Genomic DNA, 18,399 nt, shown 5'->3' on the forward strand with positions numbered 1-18,399 from the left:
CGAAGCAAATACCGTCCGCACTGGGGGAATGTTACGTGATACCACGTAATTATGCGTTTGTGATTATTACAGCGCCATCTATCACAAAGCGAAAAAAGTGGTCCCACTATAACATTCATACACTCCTGGAAATGGAAAAAAGAACACATTGACACCGGTGTGTCAGACCCACCATACTTGCTCCGGACACTGCGAGAGGGCTGTACAAGCAATGATCACACGCACGGCACAGCGGACACAGCAGGAACCGCGGTGTTGGCCGTCGAATGGCGCTAGCTGCGCAGCATTTGTGCACCGCCGCCGTCAGTGTCAGCCAGTTTGCCGTGGCATACGGAGCTCCATCGCAGTCTTTAACACTGGTAGCATGCCGCGACAGCGTGGACGTGAACCGTATGTGCAGTTGACGGACTTTGAGCGAGGGCGTATAGTGGGCATGCGGGAGGCCGGGTGGACGTACCGCCGAATTGCTCAACACGTGAGGCGTGAGGTCTCCACAGTACATCGATGTTGTCGCCAGTGGTCGGCGGAAGGTGCACGTGCCCATCGACCTGGGACCGGACCGCAGCGACGCACGGATGCACGCCAAGACCGTAGGATCCTACGCAGTGCCGTAGGGGACCGCACCGCCACTTCCCAGCAAATTAGGGACACTGTTGCTCCTGGGGTATCGGCGAGGACCATTCGCAACCGACTCCATGAAGCTGGGCTACGGTCCCGCACACCGTTAGGCCGTCTTCCGCTCACGCCCCAACATCGTGCAGCCCGCCTCCAGTGGTGTCGCGACAGGCGTGAATGGAGGGACGAATGGAGACGTGTCGTCTTCAGCGATGAGAGTCGCTTCTGCCTTGGTGCCAATGATGGTCGTATGCGTGTTTGGCGCCGTGCAGGTGAGCGCCACAATCAGGACTGCATACGACCGAGGCACACAGGGCCAACACCCGGCATCATGGTGTGGGGAGCGATCTCCTACACTGGCCGTACACCACTGGTGATCGTCGAGGGGACACTGAATAGTGCACGGTACATCCAAACCGTCATCGAACCCATCGTTCTACCATTCCTAGACCGGCAAGGGAACTTGCTGTTCCAACAGAACAATGCACGTCCGCATGTATCCCGTGCCACCCAACGTGCTCTAGAAGGTGTAAGTCAACTACCCTGGCCAGCAAGATCTCCGGATCTGTCCCCCATTGAGCATGTTTGGGACTGGATGAAGCGTCGTCTCACGCGGTCTGCCCGTCCAGCACGAACGCTGGTCCAACTGAGGCGCCAGGTGGAAATGGCATGGCAAGCCGTTCCACAGGACTACATCCAGCATCTCTACGATCGTCTCCATGGGAGAATAGCAGCCTGCATTGCTGCGAAAGGTGGATATACACTGTACTAGTGCCGACATTGTGCATGCTCTGTTGCCTGTGTCTATGTGCCTGTGGTTCTGTCAGTGTGATCATGTGATGTATCTGACCCCAGGAATGTGTCAATAAAGTTTCCCCTTCCTGGGACAATGAATTCACGGTGTTCTTATTTCAATTTCCAGAAGTGTATTTATTTACATACTAGACGAATATGTAATAAAAATGGGGGTTCCTACTTTAAAAAACGCAGTTGATATCCCTTTGACCTATGGCAGCGCCATCTAGCGGGCCAACCATAGCGCCATCTCGTTTCCCCCTTCAAGCTAGACGAGTTTCGTTCTTTGTAGTTTTTTCGTTTGATGCTTATATCGTGAGTTATTTGGCCCGGTCACTATCAATGGACCATCCTGTATTCCTTAATTTTGTTGCTGGATACGCTTCCAGCTACCACAGTCGTCAGTTAACCTAAGGCAAAAATTTCCATTTTTTATCTTAGGCAAGTAAGTCGTGTGCTTTATCTGTCTGTGAATCGTATGAAGTACACTCTGTGTGTCACGGCAGTTTGACTTTTTATGTACTTTCGGACGCTGACCAGCCCAGCATTTGTGTAAATAGTGTGGAAAACCGCTTAAAACCACACTCCAACCGGCCAATATACCAGACCAATGGACATTAGTCCTCTACGCAGATTCGATCTGGATGCCGCTCGTCTCCGTATTTCGCTGGCTGGTGTTGTATTGCTCTTTAAGCTTTAGGAATTGGTCACAATGTACACCCATGTAAATATTTTACATTCCCTTCGACTGAAATCTTACCACAAGCAGGCGAGGAAAAGATAGATGAATTTATGTGGACACTGAACGGGTAACGCAATATGCAGCAAGCAAGTGGAGATGGAAATCTAAAATAGTATTACGAGAAACAGGACTCAAATGGCCTAAAGGCAATGAAACAAATAGATGGTGAAGGTTGAAAATTTGTGCCGGAATGGAACTCGAATACGGATACTCCGCTTCTGTAGAAGGGTTGTCTTGAAGACCTGGGCAATCCGGACACGCTGCACTACCGTTCCGAATTCCGAACCTGTAACGGGCACGTAGCGCCCCATCCATTAGCTGCTGTGGTCTTCAGTCCAAGGACTGATTTGATGCAGCTCTCCATGCTACTCTATCCTGTGCAAGCTTCTTCATCTCCGAGTAACTACTGCAACCTACAACCTTCTGAATCTCGTTAGTGTATTCCTCTCTTGGTTTCCCTCTACGTTTTTTACCCTCCACGCTTCCCTCCAATACTAAACTGGTGATCGATTGATGCCTCAGAACGTGTCCTGCCAACCTATCCCTTTTTTAATTCAAGTTGTCCCATAAATTCCTCTACTCTGCAGTTCTGTTCAGTACCTCATCATTAGTTATGTGGTCTACCAGTTTAATCTTCAGCATTCTTCTGTAATGCCACATTTCAAAAGCTTCTATTCCCTTCTTGTCTGCAACTGTTTATCGTCCATGTTTCACTTCCATACATGCCTACACTCCATACAAATACTTTCAGAAAAGACTTCCTGACCGTCAAATCTATACTCGATGTTAATAAATTTCTCTTCTTCAGAAACGCTTTCCTTGCCACCACCAGTCTACGTTTTATACCGTCTCTACTTAGACCATCAGCAGTTATTTTTCTGCCCAAATAGCAAAACTCTTCTGCTACTTTAAGCGTCTTATTTCCTTATCTAATTCCCCCAGCATCACCTAATTTAATTTGACTACATTCCAGTATCCTCGTTTTGCTTTTACGATTTGCTATTGCTTGTGTAGCCCCAATACTCGTAGCATTCGCTAAATCCCGCAGGGGTCGGACGTACCTAGACCCGTCCTCGCTAATGGACGCGGGCACTAATTGCGCGTGACATGTCGAGAATTTGGGTCGACCGTTAAGCGCTTCCGGATGGCCAGGCGGTTAAAGCAACCGTAATAGAAGAGACAGTTACGGGAGAATGGGAGCTCAGCAATAGATAACGGGAGAAAGTCTCACTAAGCTTGCAAGAAAGCACTAGCTTATGCTGTTGTTATATCTGTTCTTAGGAGTAAATATGGCGCTGCTGCAAATCTCTGTTATCAGGAAAAATGTATTAATTTTCAGTTGTTACGGATAACCAATACGAAGAAGCATGCCGAAGTAGATAATAATTGATACCAAGTCTCAGAAACCGTGCTCTCAGTTACTATAGTGTATGAATGATTGAACACTGTCTGGATCACTGTCTCCGTTACTAATGATTACCGGTTTCGATCGGCTCAGCAGATCATCATTAAATCTAAGCCAGGAAAAGGAAAAGTGAGGCGACAATATAAAAACTATACAACTGTAACATTACAAACTATACCATCATAGGTACCACAAATGACATCAAAATTTCATGAAGCAACACATACCTGGCGCCACAAGGTGCAGTTTGCCAACAGTGTTGCGAATGACGTAAAAAAATGGTTCAGATGGCTCTGAGCACTATGGGACTTAACATCTGAGGTCATTACTCCCCTAGAACTTAGACCTACTTAAACCTAACTAACCTAAAGACATCACGCACATCTTTGCCCGAGGCAGGATTCGAACCTGCGATCGTAGCGGTCGCGCGGTTCCAGACTGAAGCGCCTAGAATCGCTTGGCCACTCCGGCCGGCAATGACGTAAAATAAACCAAAAAGTAGAGAGGATGCAGTACAGAAAGAAATGTACGATGAGACACATGATATGTCCGCATGTCGTAAGTCGGTACACTGATACAGTGCAATGGAGGTTATTCCATAATAAAATAAAAATAATTTATAAGATTAAAAATTAAAAAAATGCGTTGAGGTAATACGTTTCAGTATGTAAGACGTTTTATAGGGTAAAAGATAAAATACAAGCGCAGGAAACACTTTCAGAGTAAATAACAAAAATATATAATATACAACTTCCCGTGACATTGTTTCCTGTATCTAATATTTTATCTTTTACTTTATAATACGTCTTACATTCTGAAATTTATTACTGTAAAGTATTTTTTTAAAATTTCATTAACTATTTTTATTTTGCTATGCAAGAATGTCCTATATTGTATCAACATACTGGCTTATGACTTGTGCATATATCACATGATCCACAATACAATTTTTCTCCTGTTGACAAATTGCGCGTTGTGGCGCCAAGTATGGTAAGTTCGTGATGTTTTGATATTATTTGTGGTACATTCGATGTAATGTTACACTTAGGTAATTTTTATTTTATCTCCTCTTTCTTTCCTTTTGCCATCATGGATTTGAAGATAATATGCTGGCGCTGTACAGCGTGTCGTCGACATCTCAAGTGCTCGTATGGAACAAATTGTGTAAGTGGCGGTTAATAATAAAATAAACGTTCTGTCTTTTTCACTTGTTTGATCTTTTCTGCTCACACCTCTTTCTTAATCCATTACGTATTGAAACACCTCTATCTTTCTTGCATTGGTACCTGGTGGCCAAAACTCGAACGAATTTGTTTCCAGGATAAACGGGATCTGCATTAATGCTTTAGAATATCTATCAAATTTCGCTGTCATGCAATAATTACAGGCTACACTGGACCACAGTGAGTAGCTGCACTTTAATTAGAGCCAAGCGTTGTTTGAGTCTTGCTGAGGGGTGGCGGTGTTGCAGCGTGGACGACCGGCTGGAGCTGCGGCAGCGCCTGCAGTGCCGGCCCTTCAAGTGGTATCTGCAGCACGTGTACCCGCAGCTGCGCCTGCCCGGCTCCTCGCCCGCGTCGCGCAGCAGCCTGCAGCAGGGCGCCCTCTGCCTCGACACGCTGGGCCACGTGCTCGACGATGGCGCCGGCCTTTACGCCTGCCACAACTCGGGCGGCAACCAGGTGAGCGCTGCCGCGTAGCGGGAAAGCCTAACTGCAGGCGAACGTAGACTAGGGGTTTTCAGATTGTGCGTCACTACTCCCAGGAGCTTCTTAGCCTTATACAGGGTGGGGCAAATAAAAGTGGCCCGGAGAATTCCAGCACAGGAAAGGCAATACAGTACTAACATAGCAGATGTGGAAAGTGACCACCATTCATCTCCTAGCACTTTTGGACTCGGGTCAGCACGTTGCTGGAGGTGGATTGAAGCTGGACTGCTGGAATTGCTGCAGTCTGATCCGAAATGTTCTGGAAGTGCGGTCAATATTGGATGTAGGGATGAGTGAAGGGGGAATGGGAAATGGAGTGAGGTTGATTACGCAATGAATTGAAACGACATTTTGAGTAAAATCACGGTAGTTTGATAAACAAAATGCGTGATTACTTTTCTCGCAAGTTAAAAAGAAGTACTTTCATTTAACAAGCGCGATTTCTATATGGGCTTTCCTTCACTCTTACGAAGTTGCCTACCGTGTAGCAAAGAACAAGAAATCTCACACCATAGCGGAAGACTTTATTTTACCAGGTGCTGTGGATGTGGCACGTACACTGCCCTGCAATCTTAAGAATGAGAGAGATAAAGTAACATAATATATTAACTAGTCGGTGGAAACGAGTGAAATTGGAGGATTAATTTGCCAGTGGTCTCCCAGAAAGCTGGGCTTTACGTGAGGTCAGCGCGACTATAGCGCCAAATTGGGGTGGCCTCACAATGCGAGGCAAAAAATACGGCGTGTGTCAACCAGCGAGCAGTTACGATGCACTTTGATGGTGTTCTTTGTTACAAAATGGTCCGGATTCTTCACACGGGGAAGAATCATCGGGTAATGGAAGAAGCAGGTAATGCGACGAGTGTAGCCTAGGAGTTTGCTATGGCTATCAGCGTTTTTTCAAGTGCATGGGGAGCGTTTCCAACCACAGGCACTGCTGCACGAAGGAAAGGAGTTGGTCTATAAACTTAACATCAATACTGAGGATCACGTAATAGACGAGGTGAAGGAATTCTGTTACCTATGAAGCAAAATGACTCACGGATGACGAATCAAGAAGGGTATAAGAAGCATAGCAACACAGGAGAAGAGGGCACTCCTCGGGGAAAAAAGTTCGCTGGCATGAAAGATAGGCCCTACTGTGGGGAAGAAATTTTTGAGTATGTATGGAAGTGGAAACAGGGAGAGAAGGCTGTTGTAAATTAAATGGAGAAGTACCGAGAATACTGTCTACAGAACCGACAAGGAAATGAATCTGTGGATAAGACTATAAGAAGGGGCAGGAAACCGGGACGTGTTGATAAATAGGGAATGGCTTATATGGGACAGAGTATGTCGTAGACAGCAAAAATTTTAGTGGTAGACAGAGTTTGGAATTTATGCAACAAATAACTGAGGACATCGGGTATAACTGAGATAATGAGGTTGGCTCAGAAAACAGCTGAAGTACAGTCCATCCACATTGCAAAAATAAACGTAGATATGTACAGGGCTATTACAAATGATTGAAGCGATTTCATAAATTCACTGTAGCTCCATTCATTGACATATGGTCACGACACACTATAGATACGTAGAAAAACTCATAAAGTTTTGTTCGGCTGAAGCCGCACTTCAGGTTTCTGCCGCCAAAGCGCTCGAGAGCGCAGTGAGACAAAATGGCGACAGGAGCCGAGAAAGCGTATGTCGTGCTTGAAATGCACTCACATCAGTCAGTCATAACAGTGCAAAGACACTTCAGGACGAAGTTCAACAAAGATCCACCAACTGCTAACTCCATTCGGCGATGGTATGGGCAGTTTAAAGCTTCTGGATGCCGCTGTAAGGGGAAATCAACGGGTCGGCCTGCAGTGAGCGAAGAAACGGTTGAACGCGTGCGGGCAAGTTTCACGCGTAGCCCGCGGAAGTCGACGAATAAAGCAAGCAGGGAGCTAAACGTACCACAGCCGACGGTTTGGAAAATCTTACGGAAAAGGCTAAAGCAGAAGCCTTACCGTTTACAATTGCTACAAGCCCTGACACCCGATGACAAAGTCAAACGCTTTGAATTTTAGACGCGGTTGCAACAGCTCATGGAAGAGGATTCGTTCAGTGCGAAACTTGTTTTCAGTGATGAAGCAACATTTTTTCTTAATGGTGAAGTGAACAGACACAATGTGCGAATCTGGGCGGTAGAGAATCCTCACGCATTCGTGCAGCAAATTCGCAATTCACCAAAAGTTAATGTGTTTTGTGCAATCTCACGGTTTAAAGTTTACGGCCCCTTTTTCTTCTGAGAAAAAAAAACCGTTGCAGGACGCGTGTATCTGGACATGCTGGAAAATTGGCTAATGCCACAACTGGAGACCGACAGCGCCGACTTTATCTTTCAACAGGATGGTGCTCCACCGCACTTCCATCATGATGTTCGGCATTTCTTAATCAGGAGATTGGAAAACCGATGGATCGGTCGTGGTGGAGATCATGATTAGCAATTCATGTCATGGCCTCCACGCTCTCCCGACTTAACCCCATGTGATTTCTTTCTGTGGGGTTATGTGAAAGATTCAGTGTTTAAACCTCTTCTACTAAGAAACGTGCCAGAACTGCGAGCTCGCATCAACGATGCTTTCGAACTCATTGATGGGGACATGCTGCGCCGAGTGTGGGAGGAACTTGATTATCGGCTTGATGTCTGCCGAATCACTAAAGGGGCACATATCGAACATTTGTGAATGCCTAAAAAGTTTTTGAGTTCTTGTATGTGTGTGCAAAACATTGTGAAAATATCTCAAATAATAAAGTTATTGTAGAGCTGTGAAATCTCTTCAATCATTTGTAATAACCCTGTATCTATGTTCGTTCAAATCTGGTCCTAAACTACTGGATCAATGTTACGAATACTTGGCACACGTATCCCGTACAGATTGGAAACAAACTCTAGGCAGGTAAGAATCATTCACGTCTCAAAGGGGTGCAGGTGACGAAGAGAGTTGCACACAATGCGGAAATACCTCAACATTATTCATTCATTATTTCAGATGGAGAGCATTTAGTCACTTTACATATGATTTCAAATCTTTGAAACTTTTCCTCTCTGACATCCCCCCTCCCTCCCCCTCCGCCATAAAATAATGACAGGAAACAAAGTTTGTCGCCTACTACATCAAACAAAACTGCCGCATCAGGCAAGACGTTTTAACTCATTAATTTTTTACTTCTAACTCTATTCACGACGCATTTTGGAGACAGTATCCACGATATACGCCATTCATTGCACCTGAAAATTATATCATTCTACGACATGTTGTTCAGGAGATAAGACGTCATAAACACCGAGCTGCGTGCAAACGAAATTGCTGGGCCGAAATTCGCTAGAGGTATAGGTGAAATATGTTAAATATATGTAACGTGTGCCTACACGAGTGAACCTGTGGGCGCGAATCTCCTCCTAAACACTGGATCGATCTAAATCGATTTTTATATGCATGTCACTTTGTTGGGAATGGAATACTGTGGGGGTAAGAACCACCAACCTTCTATTGGAGTGTGGGTGATCGACATAGAAGGGTGGGGAAGGAGGAGATGAAGATATAGAGAGGAAGGCGGAAGAGTCCCATATAGGGGAGAAGGAGGTGGAAAGAGAGAGGGGAAGCAGGAAATGGAGAGGGAAGAAGAGGAGGTGGAGAGAAAAAAGAAATTGTAGAGAGAAAGGCAGAGGGGACAGATAAAGGTGGAGGGGGAGATGGACAGAGAGAGGGGAAGGAGGTTGGTGGGTTGATGTGGGGGAGGGACTGAACAGCGGCATCATCCGTCCCATCGGATTAGGGAAGTAAGTTGGCCGTGCCTGTCAAAATGAAACATCTCGGCATTTGCCTTAAGCTATTTAGCGAAATCACGGAAAACCTTAACGAGGATGGCCGGACGCGGCTTTGAACCGTCGTCCTCCTGAATGTGAGGCCATTGGGGCAGGAGGAAATGGACGGAGGGAGGGAAGAGAAAGAGATGGACTAATAGATTCCAATAAATACATATCCCGGCAACACCGGGTACTCCGCTAATTAAATAATAAAACACACACACACTTTTCAGGAAGAGAAGAGAATTTAGAACGTGGACTTCATTTTCTTCTAACACGGGAAAACAAACCTTGGATGTCGCATCTTCTTCATTTGTGAGCCAGTGATTTTTTCTCGTTGCCATTTGACGATCGTCACAGAAACCATTTGAGATATCAACTGACGTAGCCGCTTGGGAGTTTAACACTCTTTAGCGTACTGCACTTACCTTTTTCGTAAATTTTGCTGTTTGCATTTGTCGTATAATCATTTATCGTATAGGAGAGACCAAAAAATCAGGTATGGTCTTACGGAGCAAAAGCTGTCAACCTTATTGTGCGGGAACTAGCGAATAAGGCATACAATCGGACCAATTATTAAAATTTCACCAGAAGATAAGCAGCTGTATTACACAGGGATCCATTGCTCGTGAAGAATGGAACGTCGTGTGAATATTTTCCAACCACCTTACACTATTAACTGTGTATTTAAAGCGTGTCGAAAACTTCCTAAGCGTTACTACTATTTGTTACAGGAGTGGTCGTTGACGAACGAGGGCTACCTCAAACACTACGACGTGTGCCTCACGCTGTCGGACTACAAGCGGGGCGCGCCGCTGCTCATGAAGGTGTGCGACGACCTGGACACGCAGGTGAGTCCTCTGACGCTCAGCGCAACACAGCACGCCAAAAAGATGGTTGTCACACGTTTGCGTCGACGTATCCCGCGAAGTATGTCAAATCACTTTTCCAGCCATCGTGAGCACTATTTGTAGCCTTATAAATTTCTTTTATCATTAACATCTTCAGTTACTTAGATTTCGTGAGGAATATTCAGTATGTACAAATTTCAACGAAATCCGCTACGGGATCTCTGAATTGATGATGTTGATGACGTCATTATTAAGTCGCTGAGGTCTTGGCAATGGAGAACGTTGGTGGGAAAACGCAAACCTTGATGGCAATCCATTAGAAGAATTACATGCATGATGCGTGGGGAATGTGCTGGACATGTAAGGGCCTGACTCTTCCCATCCACTGGCCTGGAAAATTAAGTGCGCACTCTACTCGCAGTGCCCTTGGGGTAGGGGTACATGCTGCTGAAATCAATTAGCCAGATGCAGATGTGTATGAAGTATGAGAACAGCACATATTCACTGATGCTGTGGGGATCGTCACTGAAAAGTAACATAGCCTGTTTCTCAGGTGACACATCAGCCCTTACCAGGTATCTAACTTTGGATCTAGTCTTCATAAGTGGTAGAACAGAAGTATGGGAACAGCAAAAACACGTCACCATGCCGAATACGGTTTAGGCACTCAAAGGAGCTTCCAGTCGTCTCGGAATGGTTAATACGTACTCTTATATCATTCTTCCTGTAAAATAGTGTCACGTTCAGTTAACAATAATGGAAATAGACAGCGATCGCACGCCCTTCTTTCCGAAGCAGACCAGAAAAGCTCAGTAATATCCCTGCCCCATACAGCGATCCTTCCAGATCCAGGAGGAGGTCCTCCTCTATCATATTTGTGGCCGTGGGTGACCTGCGGGCAGCTTGGTAGCTCTGTAATCTGCTGTTCAGCTCGCTCGATACGCTTTTTGTCAGATTTTCTGCAGACGTAACAGGCTGGCCGATTGTCACGTTCGAGCACTTGTCACAGTTCTAGCAAGCCTGTGTGGCTCAACTCTTCATACGCTGGACGTACGGTATCGAAAACTTCCTTCTTCATGGCTGGTAACTCGATAACGCAACTTCTGGCGAAGTTCAGATGAACACAACATAAAGTAGACATCCCAGAAAACATTTTAAGGGAGAAAAAGAAGAAATGTGAAGGAGCGATCTGTCTTACTTGGTAAAATACTTCGTAAAGCCAAGAGCGAATAAATATTTCCTTATTTTCAGCTATTGGTTTCGATAGACTTTGCTGTTACCTTTAGGTCTTCAAAAATGTAGCACATTATGAAAAGATTTGTCAGAGAAGAAAAAAGTACCAAATATGCTGTCCAATGTGAATCATAAATGGATGGAACATGTCAGGCTAACGTAAAAAGATGTGACACAGTGCGTTTTATTGTATACTGTGCTTTTTATGAAGTAATAATCACTATGAGAATCGCTACATATGGCCATGTGTACGTTTTGATTGTAAAAGTTTTGTATGTGACAAATCTTTGTATAATGTGCTACATTTTATCCACCGACATAACAACTTGGCATGACGTTGCTAATCACAAAAGAACACATTTTGCAACAAAATTTTTGAAGACCTGTAGATGACAGCAAAGTATGTCGAAACCGGTCGTTGAAAATAAAGGAATACAAGGCGTTTCAAAAAGAATGATCTGATTTCAAAACTCCGTATTTATTGGTAAAAACATACTACATGCACCACAAAATAGCCATAAAGTCTCAGAATTTTAGATATGCTATTACAAATGCTTAATGTGTCCGCTAGCAGCAGCACGAACAACATCTAGACAATAGCTAAATTTGTCATAAGCTTTACACAATATATCTGCTTCTAGAGGAGTTATGGCGGCTGTTATTGTGTTCTTCACGTCTTCTATGTCTCGAGGTAAAGGAGAGATGAATACTTTTCCTTCACATATCCTCACAAGAAGAATTGCATAATACCAGGCGCTCTTGGTGGCCAAGAATGCAGGTCTGTGCCCTATTCAGCGCTGAGGCAGAGTATCGTTGAAAAACTGACGTACGTGTTGCGCCAGTGTGGTGCAGCTCCATCCTGTTGGAAAATGAATTCACTGGAGTCCTCCTGAAGTTGTGGAAAAGCTAATTGTTCACCATTTGCAGTTAGCTCATTCCACTCACTGTATTTTCTTCAAAACAGAAGGGACCATACACTTTTCTCGAGAAATGGCACAAGAAACGTTCAATGAAGATGAGTCTCTTTCGTGCTCCGTAACACCATGACGGTTCTGAAGTCACCATAGGTACACGTTATATCAGTTTATTTTACCGCTAACATGAAATATTGCTTCATAACTGAAAATTAACAGTGATAATAACGTATCGTCTTCCATGTCATCTAGCAGAGCATTGTTGAAGTCAAACCGTTTCCTTTTATCACCAGCCCAAAGAGCTTGCAATAATTGCATTTTGTATGGTTTATAGACCAAACGATGTCTTAACACTGAGAGTCGTATGAGGCATTGTCAGTTCTCTGCTTGCACGGCGAGTAGGCTCTCGTGGACTCCACTCAAACGTTCGCCGAATTCTTTCCACTGTGTTATCAGAAGTGCGAGGTCGACCTGGACTGTTACCTTTGCACAAGCATCCTGTGTCGTCAAATTGCCGATGCCATTGACAGATGTACTGGGTGCAAGCGGATCAGTGCCAGAAAGCCGACAAAAATCACGCATGACTGAAATCACTGACTCATTCTTTGCAAACTGCAGCACACAGAACGCCTTCTCTCGAGCGGACGCCATCTTACTTCTGGCAGACAACATCTAACGGTAATTAGCTGAAACTCTAGGCCACGCCAATTCAAAGGACACCCATTTCCTTCCCGGCACGTCCCATGCTTCGTAATTATTACTGTCCATAATCAGGACATTCTTTTTGCAACACCCCTTATTTATGCGATCTTGGCTTTACGAAGTTTTTTAGAAGTTTTCAGTGAGGTCTAGCCCCTTAATACTGGTGCATTGTTGTTGCAGCGTTGGCACCAAGTGGACAACCCGGGCCTGATCAAGCACGCGCGCCTCAGCCTGTGCCTGGACTCGAGGGACCACACGTCCCGCGGTCTCACCGTTGAACGCTGCGACTCCCGTGCACCCTCGCAGCAGTGGCGGCTCTCCGTCAAGAGGCTGTGATGACGGCCACCCCCGGGGGTCGCCAGGGGCCCACTGCGACTCGCCGACTACCAGGAGGACGCCGTCGCTGCCTCCATCGCCTCCACTGCCTCTGTGACTGGCAGCTCCAACCTGTCGTCGTCCTCCTACCGTGCAGACACCACCACTGGAGGGAACTCGTCCACCGCAGGCCCGTGATGCTCTCGCGCCAGTGGGGACACGTGCCATGTGTGCGTGACTCTTCCCGTTGCTCACGGACCGGCACACAGCACTTTTCATTGCTGCAAAATATGCTCCATGTCTCCAGTTACCAGGGATGGGTCTGGTGTTCAGTGACTCTGACAGCGATCTCGGTTGCAACTCACGTTTTATGAGGTTGCAGGAGGAACACTACCACTGGACACTTTAGTGGAAAGACAGTTGGGCTTTTTATGACATAATGTGTATGTGAATGAGGGGAAAATGTGCGTGGCAGTGCCGCAGAAATGTATTTGTGTGTGGAACACAGAAAGCATGAAGGGTGTTTTGCATTTGCTCCATACCTGCTTCAGCAGCAAAATGAACGCAATAAAGGTGGGCACTGTTGTCGAAGTAATGTGGTTGCGCCTGCCCAGAACATGTAGGAGTTTTGAACTGTCAGTCTCTGAAGATGTACAGGGTCTTGGTGGAAAAGCTAGCAGCGGCATTCGATGCTGGAATGTTTTTTAAGGAATTGCTCCTCCATTTTTAAATAAGCATGTTACTTCATACTTGTAGTTTACTACCCACTACACTGGACTAGTCCTGTACTTTCAGTGAGGGCTCATGCTTTTTATATTGTGTCCACTACAGTCTTGTCTTCCAGATTGAATACACCAGAAATTTTCTAGTGGCTGCAGTGCTCTCTGTACATGTACACTACAACTTTACCCCAGTGCATGCACACACTTTATTCTGAATCTCTCATTTATGTGAGTCTGTTAAGGAAGTGAGCTGATCCTTTTACTGGTACTGGCCTTGTGATGGATTAACAGTGACTTCAGTGCACTATGGAGTGCCATATTTGTGCACAGGAGTTTCACCTAAGTGACTGTAAAAGATAAAGCACTTGTAAGATATTGTAACAAAATTTTAACACCTTTATATTTTCATCCATCAGTGCGTCTAGCACAGATCAATAAATACTTCAAAATATGCTAAATTTTGAGAGCCTTCCTTGCTGAAAAAATTAGATTTACTTGTAGTGCCTTTCAAATGATCTTGTGTGAGGGGAAAGCTGTGATAATTTTTTTTTCATTCAGTGGCCTAGTTTTGATAGTTACTATTTTCACAGTTACTAAATTGTTTTAAATGTTTCTGCTATGGTGTCATGTTTCTTCATCCTGTGCTGTATTTAATAGAACTCTGCATCTACCAAGAAAGATTAAACTGTTGTAATTCTTTTACACATTTTTTTCAATGCAGTTAACCTAGCATTTCCTTACTCAGGGGAGAAATCTCTCTTGGTACTGTCACATGAAGTTTTTTTCCAAGTAGTAATTAAAAACTTCCTTATTTTGCTATATAAATTGATGCAATAATTTCAGAACATATGTTTTGGATATATCAAAAGTCATAGTATTAAACCACAGTCATGTAATCAACTAACCATTTTCATCAATATTGCCAACTTTATTCCAGTCAATAGACACATACAATAGTCAACAGATATATTGTTTATGATGCATGACTAAAACACAACAGCATGCAGAAATTTTCGTAAGTCTATAGTGCAGTTATGAAAATGGTTGAAAACCGAAATTTATTTTGTAAAGGATCATTATTTGCAGCCTACATATTACTTATGGAATGAATTTCGTTTTGACCACTTCATGTTATTAATTTATTGTATGATTATATCAAGTTGTACTGTAATGGCACAAAGGAATTAGAGATGTGGTACAGTGAGCTGTATTAGACTTTTGTGGCAGTATTATAGTTATGGTTTGAGTCATATGGTTTGAGTCACATGCACACACACACACACACACACACACACACACACACACACACACACACACACACACACACGTGTGTGTGTGTGTATGTGTGTGTGTGTGTGTGAGAGAGAGAGAGAGAGAGAGAGAGAGAGAGAGAGAGAGAGAGAGAGAGAGAGAGAGGGAGAGAGAGAGCATAGTAGAGTTGTTTGTTTTAATTTCAATAATTATTGAAGCTGTTCTAGGACAATATTTGGTATGTGTTGCGAGAGTTAACCTTATACTAAAATTCATAATTTCCAGTGACAAGACTAACAAGCTTTTTTATTATATATTCAGATTGAAAGCAGTTCAATGGAAAGTTTTATCAGTTGTGCCACCATTAGTCTAAAAATATACTGGTGTAAGTTATGCTTTATTGACATAACTGATGCCAGAGAATGACTACATAACTTTGTTTATCCATGAATTTGTGGAGTGCAACGTGAAAATTGTAAACAAATGATATGAAATCAGTTACAACAAAATAGATGACATAATACTTTGTAGAATTTAGAAAAATAATTCACATTTGAAAAAAGTACATCCTCAATCTTCCCTTGGTATGCGTGATATCTGCATCAGCATCTGTATATATATATAAAACAAAATGGAAAATCAAGATCTTCTTCAGTATATTAAACAAAATTTGGAAGTATCAATTTCATAATACTCATGGTACCGCTACTGGTCTTTTTTGTGGCTTTCTTCAGATCTTCACATTTGTACTCATCGCAAAATTTGATAACAGTGATGTAAATCTTTATAGTTAGAGTTAATCCTCACAGGAGATTTTTGTAATATACATTGCTATTGGTCAACATTTGACTATTAGACTTACTCTTAATTTTTAATGTAAATACTCAATAATTGAGTGGTTTGTCTTTAGTAATGTTTCGACCTAAGAAGTTCATTTAAATTGTAATCCAATGATGTTTGAAACTAAGTGTATCATAGACAATTTTATTATTTCATTGATATGGTAATCAACTTGACAACAATCAGCATTGTTGTAAACATAAGATGTCCTATTTTTAAATGATTGTGTTAAAAAGCCTTTATATTCTTGTTTAAGCTAAGAATGGAGATTAATAATGTTGAAATTTAATAAGGTTGTGTGATAAATCTTCCTATAACAAGAATGAATGAGCAGCAGTTGTTGAATTTGATTTCCTTTCCAGGAAGCCTTGATATCAAGTAATTTTATGTCAAAAATGGAATATTTTAAAATATAGAAACATGTAGTGTCAGGAATAAAGTCCTGTGAACCTGTGAATACTGGAATAAATACGTTTAAATAATATTGTGTTTCAAGACGAGCACCAAATTTCTGTAAGAATGAAGTACTTGCATATTTCCTGAACATAATATTTTAAAACATTTTTTTTTGATACTTCATTTTAAGTATTTTTTCGACATGATTTGTATGGCAGAAGGAAAACACAGTGGTAAGAGATGGAGTATTCTCACATAAATCTCTCTCAGATCTTACTGAACACTTGTCAGGATCACAGATCCCATAAAAAATGACAACAACAGTGAGTAAAGGTGTACAGATAAAATGCTTTCCAGTGTCTTAACTCTGCCAAGTACTGTCTTACTGGTGCAATACTGGTGAAAATAAGAAGTACCTTAGCTTGTTTACAGAACTGCAAGAATATCTTGGTCTAACAGGGATAAATCTGGTGCAGAAACATGTGACTGGTGTTTTCATCACAAGGCACAAAAACCTTTGAAGCTAGCTTCAATAAGTCCAACTGGTGTCATTTCATACCAAATCCATTGAATAATTACATCAGCCATGAAACTGATCACATGCACACAGTCTGTCATGAATAAAATTTGGGGCAGGTGCCGTGTTTCACTGATAAACTAGCTGGAATGTATGAAACACTCGTATACTAGGCTATTTCTAGGTTGTATGAAATATGTTTCAACTTGGTTAAATAGGAAACATCAAAAATTTACTACAAAGACAGAGCAATTACTTACTTGTTGGAAAGCTTCTCAGAATTGGTGGAATTTTTGTGCGGAGACATGTTCGGAGAGAGATGGCATCTGTAAAAACCTCAGGATCAACTTGTTACGAATGATTAATGAACCAGGCATACAAGAAGTTACTCTAGGTGTTCCATTTGTGAATGAATCAGGTGTTTTGTGTGTTTAAGTGAAATTACCACTACTTTCCTTGTGGATCTCATACTGATTTGGCAAAAATCTATCTACACCATCTTGAAAATTAAATGTTATAGCTTGAGGCAACCAATGTAATGGCATTACCTTACCTATGTGAGCACAGTGTACTAAAGAACCAGAGCACAGGGTGCAACTGAAATACTTTTACAGTCTGTCAAGGTCAGATTGTTTGCACCAAAACAACGAAATCAGATAATACAATAACTTAGTTGAATAATAATTACTTTTTGAATTACTAATCAAATTTTTCTACAGAGAAGCTGAAGCTCGTAAGTCACAGTAAAATGAATTTTTTTAGATAATGGAGCAATATTATCAAAAGATAACCTGATGATCAACCCATTTTATCCTTGGTGGTGATATGTTGGTATCATGACATGGTTAAGTATGACAAATGTGCATTTGACATTAGAATGCTTGACTGTTTCATAGCTGATATAATTTTTTTATGTGCAGCCTCATGAATGATAATGGATGTGCTGTTACACAGCTGGATGAAGACTTACTTCCATGAGGAAGACAGCAGAGTAATCCACGTTTTGGGCTTTGCTGCTATACATTATCACATTGATGAAACAGGGCAGATGAAACGAGATCAATATTCAGTAGAAGCAACAACATTCTGCAACCTGCTGAAAGCAATTCAATTATCAGCATACAACATGTTGCCATAGCTTCTCATATATCTTTTGGCTGTGATTATAAGCAACCTTTTCCATATAAATGATACGTGATTATAAGCAAACTTTTCCATATAAATGATACTACTATGTCCATTACACTGGCAATGTTTCTACTGGGACTGTAGTCCATGAGGAGGATGCAACTGGATCTTAATGCATTGGAAAAGATTCTAAGATTATGTAACTTGTACTGTTCTAGCATCTCTGTCCAGAGAAGTTAGTTTCAGCACAGTGATAATCAAGGTATCTCGTCTTCATACAGTACTTAGAGATGAAATGGGTGCTAGCATACAGTGCTTGGATATTTGGGCTTGGGTAGGCTACTGGGTAATATAGTTGAAATTTCACAAAAGGTACCAGTTATTTTCTACATGACTCTGCCATTGGTGAAAATAACGAAACCAAAA

General features: G+C 42.7%; 1 protein-coding gene across 1 annotated transcript in view; it reads left to right on the plus strand.

The window, feature by feature from the left end:
* LOC126195581 (polypeptide N-acetylgalactosaminyltransferase 2-like) overlaps positions 1 to 16,414 on the plus strand; it is a 229,932-nt gene extending 213,518 nt beyond the window's left edge. Inside the window, exons 10-12 of the mRNA XM_049934207.1 lie at positions 5,029 to 5,239; positions 9,839 to 9,955; positions 12,985 to 16,414. Coding sequence (XP_049790164.1) covers positions 5,029 to 5,239; positions 9,839 to 9,955; positions 12,985 to 13,140 — 484 coding nt within the window. The 3' untranslated portion in view covers positions 13,141 to 16,414. The remainder of the gene's footprint in view (positions 1 to 5,028; positions 5,240 to 9,838; positions 9,956 to 12,984) is intronic.
* The last annotated feature ends 1,985 nt before the right edge of the window (positions 16,415 to 18,399 follow it).

Source organism: Schistocerca nitens, chromosome 7, assembly GCF_023898315.1.
Source record: "Schistocerca nitens isolate TAMUIC-IGC-003100 chromosome 7, iqSchNite1.1, whole genome shotgun sequence".
Lineage (NCBI taxonomy): Eukaryota > Metazoa > Arthropoda > Insecta > Orthoptera > Acrididae > Schistocerca > Schistocerca nitens.